General features: G+C 43.1%; 1 protein-coding gene across 1 annotated transcript in view; it reads right to left on the minus strand.

The window, feature by feature from the left end:
* The window catches only part of LOC112245951 (dual 3',5'-cyclic-AMP and -GMP phosphodiesterase 11A), a 59,865-nt gene that overhangs the window by 20,923 nt on the left and 24,544 nt on the right, over positions 1-14,398 (minus strand). Inside the window, exons 8-13 of the mRNA XM_024414174.2 lie at positions 13,891-13,958; positions 13,642-13,734; positions 4,705-4,755; positions 2,783-2,929; positions 1,807-1,914; positions 1,196-1,305 (exon numbers count right to left, since the gene is read on the minus strand). Of these exons, the coding sequence (XP_024269942.1) occupies positions 1,196-1,305; positions 1,807-1,914; positions 2,783-2,929; positions 4,705-4,755; positions 13,642-13,734; positions 13,891-13,958 (577 nt within the window). The remainder of the gene's footprint in view (positions 1-1,195; positions 1,306-1,806; positions 1,915-2,782; positions 2,930-4,704; positions 4,756-13,641; positions 13,735-13,890; positions 13,959-14,398) is intronic.

Consider the following 14,398-nt stretch of genomic DNA (forward strand, 5'->3'; position numbering starts at 1 on the left):
CTGGAACTCTTCCGTCAAGGTCATTTATTGCCACTGGAGCCCGCTGGTGTAACTGCATACTGGCTGTATACTGTACTGCATGATTGAAGCAGGTTTACTAACGTATTAGTTCTACTAGCTATGTTGACTATGAAGCTACTTTAGCTAATATGGTGACAACGATGTGGGCTGTGTGTAAAGTTTTTTTTGCCTGGTCACAGACAGCTGCGTTGTGCACTGAAGTCCACAAGTGAGGGGAAAAGGTGAGAGGAGGAGAGCACATAGATGAGAGAAGGAATACAACATTTGCTTGTGATCAGGGATGTATTCATTCCGCCAATTCTGTTGAAAAACTTTTCCTAAACGGAAGCAAACGGAACGAAACGGGGATAAACATACCTGAATTTGTCCAATATAAACTCTTGTTTGCAACTGTTGGACTAATGATTACACACTAGATCAGCTAGATGCAGGCAAGAGTGTGCAACAGCACTGACTGCCAATGGTCTATAACCTCTCACGTAGCCTAACATAATATAAACTCCTGGTGAATTAAGCAGTTTTTACATTAAAATTATACACCAAATATAAATGTTTACTAGGGAACAGGAGTGGAGAAATGATTTGTGATTTATTTATTTCAGCATCTTGAGATAATGAATACGTGGTTAGGGACCGTCTGTAAATGTGCTATCTTTATCAGCGTCATAAAAGCTGATAGTATTTCCACCACATAAAATATGCATCCAAGCCGAACTGAAATCGTCTCAGAAACATGTTGGGCTGTTTTCACAGCTTGTAATTCCCTTAAAACAGGTCAAACTGATGTCATTTGGAAATGTAGTCTTCTTCTAGGGCAACAAGTAATGACAGAAGAGATGTATCTAACTATAGACAAGTTGACTACCAAAATGTCAGAAATTATAAGCAGAAATATAGGGCGATGTAAATTCATCTTTAAAAAATAAATCCTACAGCCCCCGTAACAAAATATTTCTGGCATCTCTGACTGCACAGAGAATTTTCTATTTTTGCGGGTTAGGGTTGGGTGCGGCCTCAGATTTTCACTTTATCATATATAGCTTGCCGGTTGCGGATAGATTATTAGCAATTACGGGCGGGGTGTGGGTGAATAAACAACTGACCCACGCATCACTAGAGTGCTTGTGCATGTGTGCCTGCAAGCGTGCATGTGTCTACGGACAGGGTCACCCACTTGGCCTGGAAGGCGTTGTTGGTTCCTCTGTGGTCCAGGTCGTGACAGACACAGCCCACTATAAGAGCCAGGATCTCAATCTCCGTCAGGGTCTCTTGGAAGCCTGCCGTCTATAGGGACACAGCAGGGACAGGAGGTCACTCAGGGGCCACACACACACACACAAGTAAACATAAACCCACACACACACAAACATAAACTAAAACACACACACACACTGTAGGTAGGATGAGTATGGCGATGAAGTAAACAACATATGTAAATTGGAGTTAGGTCGCTATGGGGTCAACAGTTAGTAGTAGTGTACTGTAGGTCTGGGTTACTTATTAAAACGCAGCACTCCTGGGCTCTAAATGGCTTACACACAACTATTTAATCTCCCTCTTGGCACAATCAATTCAGATGGGACATGCGTAAGGCTGTGCTTGGTTACATCAAAAAGATTGAGAAGGAGCGCAAGGAAGATGGAGAACAATGAACAGAAGATGAAGCAGTTGGTGCGCATTAGTCAGTGTCCACATGTGTTGGGGCACGTGTGGTGTATTTGTACGGTCTTTGTTTAGGCTAATGATAGGCTAATGCTAGACTCCCTGTGCGTTCTCCATATTCACCGTTAGTATGGCGAACATGCACTGGCAGACGTTGAAGGCGTGCCTCCAGTTGTGGTACAGCACCATGCGGTAGTTCTTCCTGACCGTCAGCAGCCATCTGCACAGAGTCTGTAGAGAGTCAGGGGCACAAGAGGGATGGACAGAACAGGGTCCGTCAGCAGACAGTAGGCTGGTGCGTCAGCTCTCACATTCAGGCCCGGGATTCAATCCGATCGCCCTTTGTCATTTACGCTGCAAATGTAGGCTCAATCGGAAATGTCTTTAATGGCGCATTGTACAAATCCGCAATCGTATTGAATCGTGGCCTCAATCTAACCTGCCATAGCAGTGTTTCCACTACCGTTGTTAACAAACACACACTTCCTATTGTGAAGCTACAGGTAACTGCCACAATAATGGAAACACTTGAGTAAATGAGGGATACAAAGTGTATTAAAAGCAGATGCTTCCACACATCCCATCATGCTTAGGGTCATGTATAAAAATGCTGGGCACGCAATTATTTTGGCTACCGTGGCTATGCCCCCATAGGATGACAATGCCCCCATCCACGGGGCACTAGTGGTCACTAAATGGTTTGATGAGCATGAAAACGATGTAAACCATATGCTATGGCCGTCTCAGTCACCAGATCTCTACCCAATTGAACAGATTCTGGGGTGTTGCCTGAGACAGCATTTTCCACCACCATCAACAAAACACCAAATTATGGAATTTCTCGTGGAAGAATGGTGTCGCATTCCTCCGATAGAGTTCCAGACACTTGTAGAATCTATGCCAAGGTGCATTTGTTTCCTTTATTTTGGCAGTTACCTGTGTGTGGCAGCAGTAGCAGAAGTAGTAGTAGGTCTTTCCTGTTGAAAACCATTCCGTAATTGTATTTTACCATGTGGAAAAAGCTACTGTGTAAATACCACACTGCATATTTGATTGAATAGCGGGCTCTGTCAGAGCATTGGGTCAGAGCCGCTCTCACCTCGTAGTCGATCTTGAACTTCTGCACCATGCCCAGCTCCATAAACATCCTGAGGGCTGCGGTTATCATGGCGTCCACATCCAGAGAGAAATCATCAAAGGAAAGCTTATCGATGCCAAGCTCGCAAACAAGGGGGATGTTAGCAGCCTGGGTTATAGAAAGAAGAGAGAGGGGGGGGGTCGTGTGATTTTGAGACACTGAAAATTCAACATATGGAGAGTTGCTAATGAGGACTCTGAGAGCTCGTGTTTAGAAAGGGTTGACAATTAATGAGAAAGTATCACCAGTGGAATTCATTGTTGTTAACTTCCTGTGAGCTCATTAACAAATTGTGGTAGTATTCTATATTTAACCTATAATACTAACACAGAAACACCACTAAACCAATTTAATTATCCCAAGACTTCAATCCACGTGAATGAAAACCAAAGCACAATTGTTCAGAAAGACTGAGAATTGAAGTTGTTGTCTTATTGGATTACATGTGCCATTGGTCTTTCTTTCTAAGGGGGATAAGGTAACATCTCAGAATATGAAGATGTTGCTGTTCTCCTTCCCCAATCCCTGGGGCTGCGGGTAGAGGACACAGCAGAAGTACCATCCAGCCTCACTTCCACCAAGAGAACACAGCAGAGCAGCCAGGAAAGCCCACCTTTTCTAGGAACCGTTTGCCTTTCAGGTCAGCAGGTGCGTCGGGCTAATTCAGCGCCTTAGGTTATGAATTCTAGCCAAGTTTTTTTTTTCTTCCCGCCGGTGACATTTACAATTCTCTGGAATCTGGGGGTAGAGTGTGTTTACTGAGGTTCTGTATGTAGGCCAGTTATGAAACGGGGGAAAGACAGGGTGGGTGCTGCTGAGCACTGTGCTGTGCCTGCATGTGGTGAGGGGGCTGGAGATCTGACAGATGTCACATTCCACGGCTGATGCTCAGTGCTAATGGCCACCGGGACAAGCCCCATATCAAAGAGCAAGAAAGACATTTAACACATCACACAGTTCTGAGAATGTTTTTTTTTTCTCGGATTGGTTCCAGAGGCACACTCTATTACTGTCTAAATAATGCAATGAAAGTGATTGGCTATTGATTGACTAATTCATTCCAAATACCACAATTAGTTGTTTTCATGTGGGACTTGAAGGAGTACTGCCCCGACCTGTATATACAGCACGCTGCCTTGCACCACACTGCAGTCCAGGGAAGCAATTGGAAATTGAGGTCCGTGAGGAGAAGCCATCAATCTATTCCTATCATGTAGTACCATTAATGATTTCTCATTTTACATTGGAACGTAATGCGTGCCAAAGCTTCATTCCGAAAGTTATTTCTTAATTGAAAAAAAAAAAACATATTACTCTGGGCGATGAACTACAAGTGGGGTTTTCCCCACAATTCACAGTCTTTTGTTCGGTATATATAATATTATTATTATTCTGCAAAATATGTGTGTTTAGCATCAGTATAAGCCATAAATGAAGAATGTTTGTTTGCTTTACTTAAGCTTTAATAGATAATGCATCACAAACATCTCAACCAGCCTGTTGAGTTGCCCAATTATAGCAAAATTATTCAAGTAATAACAACACACAGAGTTTAAAAAAAATGATAACTGTATTATAGCTCCAGTACCATTGTTGTGAATGATATATATTCATGTCAAAGTCACCAGTCAACTCCATTACACTCAAAAGTTACTTCAACTTCAACCAGTGAATGCTATAGCTATAGTGATGCTAGCTATTCTACCAGTCTGTCTCAATGAGTGTTAGCACGCTAATAGCACACCATGCACACAAAAAAAATACATTTTAAGGGGTATGCAGTAGGTTTATGATGATATCACCAAAGTATGATGTTGTATCAGACATTTCAAACAACACACACACACACACTTTCTCTCTCATATAAGAATAAGACCTAATACCTTGAATTTGTCGACCTCAGTCTTGGAACAGGTTGCATGGTATGACAGAACCTGCAAAAGAATAGAGAACACAGTGGTGAAAAAAGTACCCAATTGTCATACTTGAGTAAAAGTAAAGATACCTCAATAGAAAATGACTCAAGTAAAAGTGAAAGTCACCCAGTAAAATATGAATTATGTAAAAGTCTAAAAGTATTTAGTATTAGTATCAAAAGTCAATGTAATTGCTAAAATATACTGTACTTAAGTATCAAAAGTAAAATTATTAATCATTTATAATTACTTAAATTAAGCAAACCAGACGGCACAATTTTCTTATTTGTATTTATTTATTAATAGCCAGGGGGACACTCCAACACTCAGACATAATTTACGAACGAAGCATTTGTGTTTAGTGAGTCCGCCAGATCAGAGGCAATAGGGATGCCCAGAGATGTTCTCTTGATGCGTGCATGAATTGGACCACTTTCCTGTCCTGCTAAGCATTCAAAATGTAAGTACTTTTGGGTGTCAGGGAAAATGTATTGAGTCAAAAGTATATCATTTTCTTCAGGATTGTAGAAAAGTAAAAGTTGTCAAAAAAATACATAGTAAAGTACAGATACCACAAAAAAACTACTTAAGTAGTACTTTAAAGTATTTTTACCTAAGTACTTTACACCACAGTATTTCATATTCATAACACTGGCTATAGATATCAAGTCATGCTCACTACACTTAGGACAGTCAAAGTCAGTAATACTTAACAGGTCTTAAAAGGACTTTAACAAAGGTTATTTATGGGGCTCTTCTGCTAAGCTATGACTGTGGACCAAATAGGAAAAACCTTTGGTGTCAATGACTGATCACCTCAATCTGCTCTAAAGGTTATGTGAGGGAAAATGTTATTGTCTGATGAGCTAAGCCTTGAATTGTAAACAGCATCTCCTCTCACTCTATCTTGGTCTTGGCAATATCGTTTTCTGTTCCCTAAACTAGAATCATTTGCGAACATAGTTGACTACGTTTTGTAGACTTCACAGAGTAGGGAGTCCCTAACAGAAATGTGCAAACACATGCTAGAACGCGCCAGTAGGATCTCGCTAGCTCGTGCTTGGCTCTGCCCACTGTGATTAATTTGCTCCCATTGGAAACAACAGGCTGTGGTCAATCTTGGGTTAGTTATTTAAAATATTAGATAGTAGCTAGCTGTGAAATAATCAAATGTACTGTATGATAGGAAGAAAGAAAAGCCTTCATGTTTTGGTCAGGGAGAAAAAAAAGCACATGGCTAGCTAGTTGCACCACCGCAACATGCAATATTTTACCTTACCGCAAACACTGCCAGAAGAAGTTGATCTTTCGCCCGGGTGAGGCTACAATACATAGAGTTTCCCGGGAAAGCTGTGAAGCACAGGGGAAGCTGTGAAGTGAGCTGTAGCCTATTGCGTGATTCTGTTTATGAGTCCGTTATTAAATCATGCCAAACAATGTTTACTGCTTTTCATTAAATTATGAATGGCTATAAATATTGTAGAACCTATAAGGTACATTCGTTCATATGGGCAGGCACTGCATGTTTACTGCTATTCATTAAGTCACATATGGCTACAAATGTTGTATATACATTAGTTCATATGGGCAGAATAGTGTAGGCTAGGCCTATATACATTAGTTCATATGGGCAGAATATTGTAGACTAGGCCTATATACATTAGTTCATATGGGCAGAATAGTGTAGGCTAGACCTATATACATGAGTTCATATGGGCAGAATATTGTAGGCTAGACCTATATACATTAGTTCATATGGGCAGAATATTGTAGGCTAGACCTATATACATGAGTTCATATGGGCAGAATATTGTAGGCTAGACCTATATACATTAGTTCATATGGGCAGAATAGTGTAGGCTAGACCTATATACATGAGTTCATATGGGCAGAATATTGTAGGCTAGACCTATATACATTAGTTCATATGGGCAGAATAGTGTAGGCTAGACCTATATACATTAGTTCATATGGGCAGAATAGTGTAGGCTAGGCCTATATACATTAGTTCATATGGGCAGAATATTGTAGACTAGGCCTATATACATTAGTTCATATGGGCAGAATAGTGTAGGCTAGACCTATATACATGAGTTCATATGGGCAGAATATTGTAGGCTAGACCTATATACATTAGTTCATATGGGCAGAATATTGTAGGCTAGACCTATATACATGAGTTCATATGGGCAGAATATTGTAGGCTAGACCTATATACATTAGTTCATATGGGCAGAATAGTGTAGGCTAGACCTATATACATGAGTTCATATGGGCAGAATATTGTAGGCTAGACCTATATACATTAGTTCATATGGGCAGAATAGTGTAGGCTAGACCTATATACATTAGTTCATATGGGCAGAATAGTGTAGGCTAGACCTATATACATGAGTTCATATGGGCAGAATAGTGTAGGCTAGACCTATATACATGAGTTCATATGGGCAGAATATTGTAGGCTAGACCTATATACATTAGTTCATATGGGCAGAATATTGTAGGCTAGGCCTATATACATTAGTTCATATGGGCAGAATATTGTAGGCTAGGCCTATATACATTAGTTCATATGGGCAGAATATTGTAGGCTAGACCTATATACATTAGTTCATATGGGCAGAATATTGTAGGCTAGACCTATATACATTAGTTCATATGCGCAGAATATTGTATATAAATTAGTTCATATGGTTACATAAAGGCTGAAGGCCTGTATCTAGTCTCTACAATGTATTTTGGTTTCAAAGTATGGATTTAGTTTTATCTTGTTTTTACACCATCCATTAGCACCAACCATTCACTATAAAAGGCTTAGCAAAATACAAAAAATTAATGGGCAAAAACATGTGGGCCTAAAATATTTATTTCAAGAAAGCCAAAAATAAGAGTAGGTCTTCCGTAAAAACAAGTTCATGAACAAATCGTCCAAGAATGTGCTTTGTGTTCATAAGGATTTTGGAGCTGTTGAAAGGTTTGAAATTGATAAGTGTCACGAACAAGTGTCCAAGTAGGCTAGGTGCTCATTTTTGTCTTCGGGGAAGACTCCAGCTATTGAGTCGTATACTCCTCAACCGGTGACATCAGACCCTTCTGTTGCTTGCGGTAGCGGGGTCGTTGCCATGGCGGTGGAACGCCAGCAAGTTGCTGCTCCCTTCTCATTTCACCTCTTTGCTGCTGTCGTTGCAATGCCTCTATGTGCCAAGAGTTGCCCACATTTTATGATGCCAGCCCTCCACTCTGTTGTTGGTCTCCACCAAGTCTTGCAGGACAGCATCATAGCACTTCCATAATTCTGAAAGAAAGAAAAAAAGATAGAGGAAGATTAGCAACCATGTTATTGGCCTTGGGCATGCTGTAATCATAAGAAGAAGACGGCCATTACTTTGTTAAACAACAAAAAAGACATACCTATGGGAAACATTGTCTTTCTTGTGTTCTTCAGATAATTTGGAGATAACCCCATCAGTGAGGGTTATGCGACCTCACCATTCGAAAACATCATATTCAGTGCACTTGCAGGAGGACTTATTTTGCAGTCTGTCGTTCCCGCCTGTAGGTGTATCCATGCATCAGAATATTTCTTTCCACACACAGAAAGGATAAATTCGGGTTCCATTTCTTGTTCTGACCTCCTATAAGAATAGTGAATGCTGAGGGTAGCAGTGCAAGATCTTTTTAAGCAAAATATTTGGATTATTAGCATATGAATGACTTGTAATTCGATTGTTGGACTATCGAAGCCACCCATCCAACCCATTTATTCAGATCCTCCCCACAGTAAATTGTGATCTGCCCCTAAAGCTCTGAACCCTCCATGCTGAGGAATGCTGGGGGAACTGAGATGTCAGCCCCGATGTCATTCCCTTTGCTCCCCCCCATCTCCTAGGAGAAATACCTTGCGCAGCAGCCTTGCAGTTCCTTATTTGATCAAGAGAGCTCATGTTTATTCATTGCTGCCAGAGGCAATGCATCTCCACGCTCGTATTTTCCCCATAGCCATTCCTTCCTATGCCGCTCTTCACTATGCTCTATCCCAGGCTTCCTTCCTGTCGTCCTGTCCCCAACAATGAGGCGACCTGCACAGCCCACTTGAGAGCACTGTCCTCTCTCTCACAAAAAGCATAGAAGACGCTGATCAGTGTTGCATGCCTTATTATTGATCAGATAAGGGATTGCTTTTCACGATCTCTCTTTCATAATCAATATGGCCCTTTGTGGAGTGCAGACTACAAACAGGGATCCATTGATGCTCACTGATGTAGAAATATGATGTAGAACTATGACACTAAAAGCTCATGAGTGGTGCAGCGGTCTAAGGCACTGCATCACAGTGCTAGAGGCGTCGCTATAGTCCCTGGTTCGATCCCGGGCTGTATCACAACCGGCCGTGATCGGGATTCCCATAGGGCGGTGCACAATTGGCCCAGCGTCGTCCGGGTTAGGGGAGGGTTTGGCCGGGATAGGCCGTCATTGTAAAATAAAAATGTGTTATTATTAACTGACTTGCCTAGTTAAATACAGGTTTAAATAAATTAAATAAAAGGAGGCACTGAGTCCACTATAACAGAAGAGAGAAAAAGAGAGTGTGAGAGAGGAAACCAGGACAGAGAAAAGGAGAGTGGAAGAGAGGAAACCAGGACAGAGAGGAAAGAGAAGAGAAAATTAGATTTGGAGAGAGGAAACCAGGACAGAGAAAAGGAGAGTGGGAGAGAGGAAACCAGGACAGAGAGGAAAGAGTAGAAGAGAAGAGAAAAGGAGAGTGGGAGAGAGGAAACCAGGACAGAGGGGAACGAGTAGAAGAGAAGAGAAAAGGAGAGTGGGAGAGAGGAAACCAGGACAGAGGGGAACGAGTAGAAGAGAAAGGGAGAGTGGGAGAGAGGAAACCAGGACAGAGAGGAAAGAGTAGAAGGGAAGAGAAGAGAAAGGGAGAGTGGGAGAGAGGAAACCAGGACAGAGAGGAAAGAGTAGAAGAGAAGAGAAAAGGAGAGTGGGAGAGAGGAAACCAGGACAGAGGGGAACGAGTAGAAGAGAAAGGGAGAGTGGGAGAGAGGAAACCAGGACAGAGGGGAACGAGTAGAAGAGAAAGGGAGAGTGGGAGAGAGGAAACCAGGACAGAGAGGAAAGAGTAGAAGAGAAGAGACGAGAAAAGGAGAGTGGGAGAGAGGAAACCAGGACAGAGAGGAAAGAGTAGAAGGGAAGAGAAGAGAAAGGGAGAGTGGGAGAGAGGAAACCAGGACAGAGAGGAAAGAGTAGAAGGGAAGAGAAGAGAAAAGGAGAGTGGGAGAGAGGAAACCAGGACAGAGAGGAAAGAGTAGAAGGGAAGAGAAGAGAAAGGGAGAGTGGGAGAGAGGAAACCAGGACAGAGAGGAAAGAGAAGAAGGGAAGAGAAGAGAAAAGGAGAGTGGGAGAGAGGAAACCAGGACAGAGAGAAAAGAGTAGAGAGAAAGGGAGAGTGGGAGAGAGGAAACCAGGACAGAGAGAAAAGAGTAGAAGAGAAAGGGAGAGTGGGAGAGAGGAAACCAGGACAGAGAGGAAAGAGAAGAAGGGAAGAGAAGAGAAAAGGAGAGTGGGAGAGAGGAAACCAGGACAGAGAGGAAAGAGAAGAAGAGAAAAGGAGAGAGAGAGGAAACCAGGACAGAAGGAAAGGGAGAGTGGGAGAGAGGAAACCAGGAAAGAGAAGAGAAAAGGAGAGAGAACAGAGAGGAAAGAGTAGAAGAGAAGAGAAGAGAAAAGGAGAGTGGGAGAGAGGAAACCAGGACAGAGAGGAAAGAGAAGGGAAGAGAAGAGAAAAGGAGAGTGGGAGAGAGGAAACCAGGACAGAGAGGAAAGAGAAGAAGAGAAGAGAAAAGAAGAGTGGGAGAGAGGAAACCAGGACAGAGAGGAAAGGGAGAGTGGGAGAGAGGAAACCAGGAAAGAGAAGAGAAAAGGAGAGTGGGAGAGAGGAAACCAGGACAGAGAGGAAAAAGAAGGGAAGAAAGAAAAGGAGAGTGGGAGAGAGGAAACCAGGACAGAGAGGAAAGAGAAGAAGGGAAGAGAAAAGAAGAGTGGGAGAGAGGAAACCAGGACAGAGAGGAAAGAGTAGAAGAGAAGAGAAAAGGAGAGTGGGAGAGAGGAAACCAGGACAGAGAGGAAAGAGTAGAAGAGAAGAGAAGAGAAAAGGAGAGTGGGAGAGAGGAAACCAGGACAGAGAGGAAAGAGTAGAAGAGAAGAGAAAAGGAGAGTGGGAGAGAGGAAACCAGGACAGAGAGGAAAGAAAAGGAGAGTGGGAGAGAGGAAACCAGGACAGAGAGGAAAGAGTAGAAGAGAAAGGGAGAGTGGGAGAGAGGAAACCAGGACAGAGAGGAAATGGAGAGTGGGAGAGAGGAAACCAGGACAGAGAGGAAAGGGAGAGTGGGAGAGAGGAAACCAGGAAAGAGAAGACGGGAAGAGAAGAGAAAATGAGAGTGGCACTGTAGCCAGCATGGGAGAGCTTTCCTGATGGTGTCAGTGGACTGTCTGAGTCAGACCCCACTCTCAGCCACAGTGAGAGCACCACACACCAGAGCCCTGCAGTACAGTCCATTTTAGTAGGCCAACTGCCCACCCAAATGTGTTGCCACACTAAAACAACAGCACAGTATCCCAATATCCACACTGGACATCTACTACTGGAACCAAATTGGATAGACTAAACGTAGACCAAATTCATTCATTCAAATATCAATCCTGCTGTAATTTTGGTCATTATACACAATAAAATATGATTTGACGAGAAACCATTCAGGATACCACTGCCACAATATATTTTGTTTAAAGAGCAACTGAACGCAAAAAAACAACTCTGGTTGAAAACAGCCTATGTTGTAAGGACAGACGCTGGGAGACGAGAAGCAAGTACAGGGAGTGAACATTTAATCAATAACAGACAAGAAACAAAACACGGACAGCGTCTGGATAGCGGAAACATAACAACATTAATGCTGACACGGGATGACTCTGAGGGAACAGACAGATATAGAAGGGGCAATCAACAAAGTGAAGGAGTCCAGGTGAGTCCAATGAAGTGCTGATTCACATAATGATGGTGACAGGTGTACGTAATGATGGGCAGCCCCGGCGTGACAGTAGTACCCCCCCAGGGGCGTCACCCGGGCATCCCACCTGGGCGAGCCTGATGGGTCGGCCAAGGCGTTGGAGCCCGACGAGCCGGCTGAGGCATGACGTGGGATGGGAGCCTGCCGAGCCCACTGAGGCGTGGGAGCCTGCCGAGCCGGCTGAGGCATGGGAGCCTGACGAGCCGGCTGAGGCATGGGAGCCTGACGAGCCGGCTGAAGCATGACGTGGGATGGGAGCCTGCCGAGCCAACCAAGGCAAGAAAACCTCTCGAGCCAGCTAAGTCATGGAAGCTCGACGAGCCAGCTGAGGCATCCCCGGTTCCTTCGGCAGCTGCACTCAACATCACCAACCAAAACAAAAAACAAAAAAAACTCCCAACATTGATATCAACATTCTGTCAGGACAGACACTGGGAGACGAGAAGCAAGTACAGGGAGTGAACATTTAATAAATAACGGACAAGAAACAAAACACAGACAGCGTCTGGATAGGGGAAACAAAGCGACATTAATGCTGACTCATGGATCAAACTGAGGAACAGACAGATATAGAGGGGGCAATCAGGAAAGTGAAGGGGTCCAGGTGAGTCCAATAACACGCCAATGCGCGTAATGATGGTGACAGGTGTGCGTAATGAATGGCAGCCTGATGCCCTCGAGTGCCAGAGAGGGGGAGTGGGAGCAGGCGTGACATACACTACCGTTCCAAAGTTTGGGGTCACTTAGAAATGTTTTTGAAAGAAGCACATTTTTTGTCCATTAAAATAACATCAAATTGATCAGAAATACAGTGTAGACATTGTTAATGTTGTAAATGACTATTGTAGCTTGAAATGGCTGGTTTTTAATGGAATATCTACATAGGCGTACAGAGGCCCATTATGAGCAACCATCACTCCTGTGTTCCAATGGCAAATTGTGTTAGCTAATCCAAGTTTATAATTTTAAAAGGCAAATTGATTAGAAAACCCTTTTGCAATTATGTTAGCACAGCTGACAACTGTTGTCCTAATTAAAAGAAGCAATAAAACTGGCCTTCTTTAGACTAGATGAGTATCTGGAGCATCAGCATTTGTGGGTTCGATCACAGGCACGAAATGGCCAGAAACAATGACCTTTCTTCTGAAACTCATCAGTCTATTCTTGTTCTAAGAAATGAAAGCTATTCCATGTGAGAATTTTTTTCTGATTTAGCTAAACTGGCCTGCCTGCCTAATGTACCTGCTAGCTACTACTAGCTAGTTTCATTGACAAACACAGAGATGGAAATCAGCTAGCTAGCTAGAGATTTTCGGGACTGATAAACAGTGTCTAGCTTGTGCTTATTTAAAATAGTTTGACAGATTGCTGCTGATGAAGTAGTAGACATGTTCTCAGAAATCAGTCCTGAGCGCAACCAGCAGCAGCTGGCTCGATTTACTCTCTAAAGCGCACTGACTTGTTTTTCATGCAAATGTTTTAACTTGAGAAATACTGCACCAAACACCTTAGCTAGATGTACAATTGGGTGACTAAGACCTCCTCTGCAAAAACCTCAAAATTAATAACAGATTTTTTGATTTATCTTAAATTAGTTCTGACTATTTTGAGGAAGTGGTGGTGGCTGTGTGGTTGCTATGGTGTCTCAAGAGTGACAACCAACAGTAACTTCCAGGGTACGATAAGCGAATATAACACAGGCACATCAAACCACACCCCCAAGATCCAAATCGTATTTTTCTTAAGGAGCAGCAGAAAAACACATGCAGAATTGGTGCGTTCAGACCCCCTTTAAGTGCTATAAAAAGGAATGAACATTGGTGCTTACGTCGAGAGCCACGGACTGTTTGGCCCAGGACTTCTTCACCTGGTCGTACATGATGGTGTTGTTGATGCCAAGGCCACAGAAGATCACAAAGGCCTGAAACACACCACACTGCTGTTACACTCCCAAGGTCACGACACACCGAAACAGGGAGACATGTTTGACGTCATAACAGACAAACAACTTGTTCACACACACACACACGCACACACATGCAGCACCTACGCACACCACGCAAAACAAAAGTCCTACCTCGAACAGTCTCTGGTCTGCATCATCAAACTGGTTACCATCCAGCCTGTTGAGCACCTGAGCCACACCTGCAACAACAGACATCAGGATCACTGACACTACCACAGACGCAGACCAGGCTAAAGCCCTCCTCTTTCTGAGACAACGGCCATTCCTGAGAGCCATCATTTTATCTGACACTAGTTCATTAGGGCTGGGCTACCATTGACTGGGCTGTCATACACACACTAGTTCCGCTCCCACAACCCCAATTAGCAGGAGGAAATCACACCCACACATTCATTAAAGTCATTGATAAAACAAGGCATTTTCTGCTATCACTTTTCAGTGCAATATGCAATGCTTCTACACTGTTGTTTTTGCGTGGACTCATGTCACTGTATTTCCTAGAAGAAGGAGTAAGAAACAGGAAACCGTAGTGTTGTTGACCTGAGTAATTAAAGTGTCTAAGCCTGTTGTAATGTAAGGTTGGAGGTCATGTCGATGGCAACAATAGAACACGGTGTAT

The sequence above is a fragment of the Oncorhynchus tshawytscha genome, linkage group LG03, assembly GCF_018296145.1.
Source record: "Oncorhynchus tshawytscha isolate Ot180627B linkage group LG03, Otsh_v2.0, whole genome shotgun sequence".
NCBI classification, from domain to species: domain Eukaryota; kingdom Metazoa; phylum Chordata; class Actinopteri; order Salmoniformes; family Salmonidae; genus Oncorhynchus; species Oncorhynchus tshawytscha.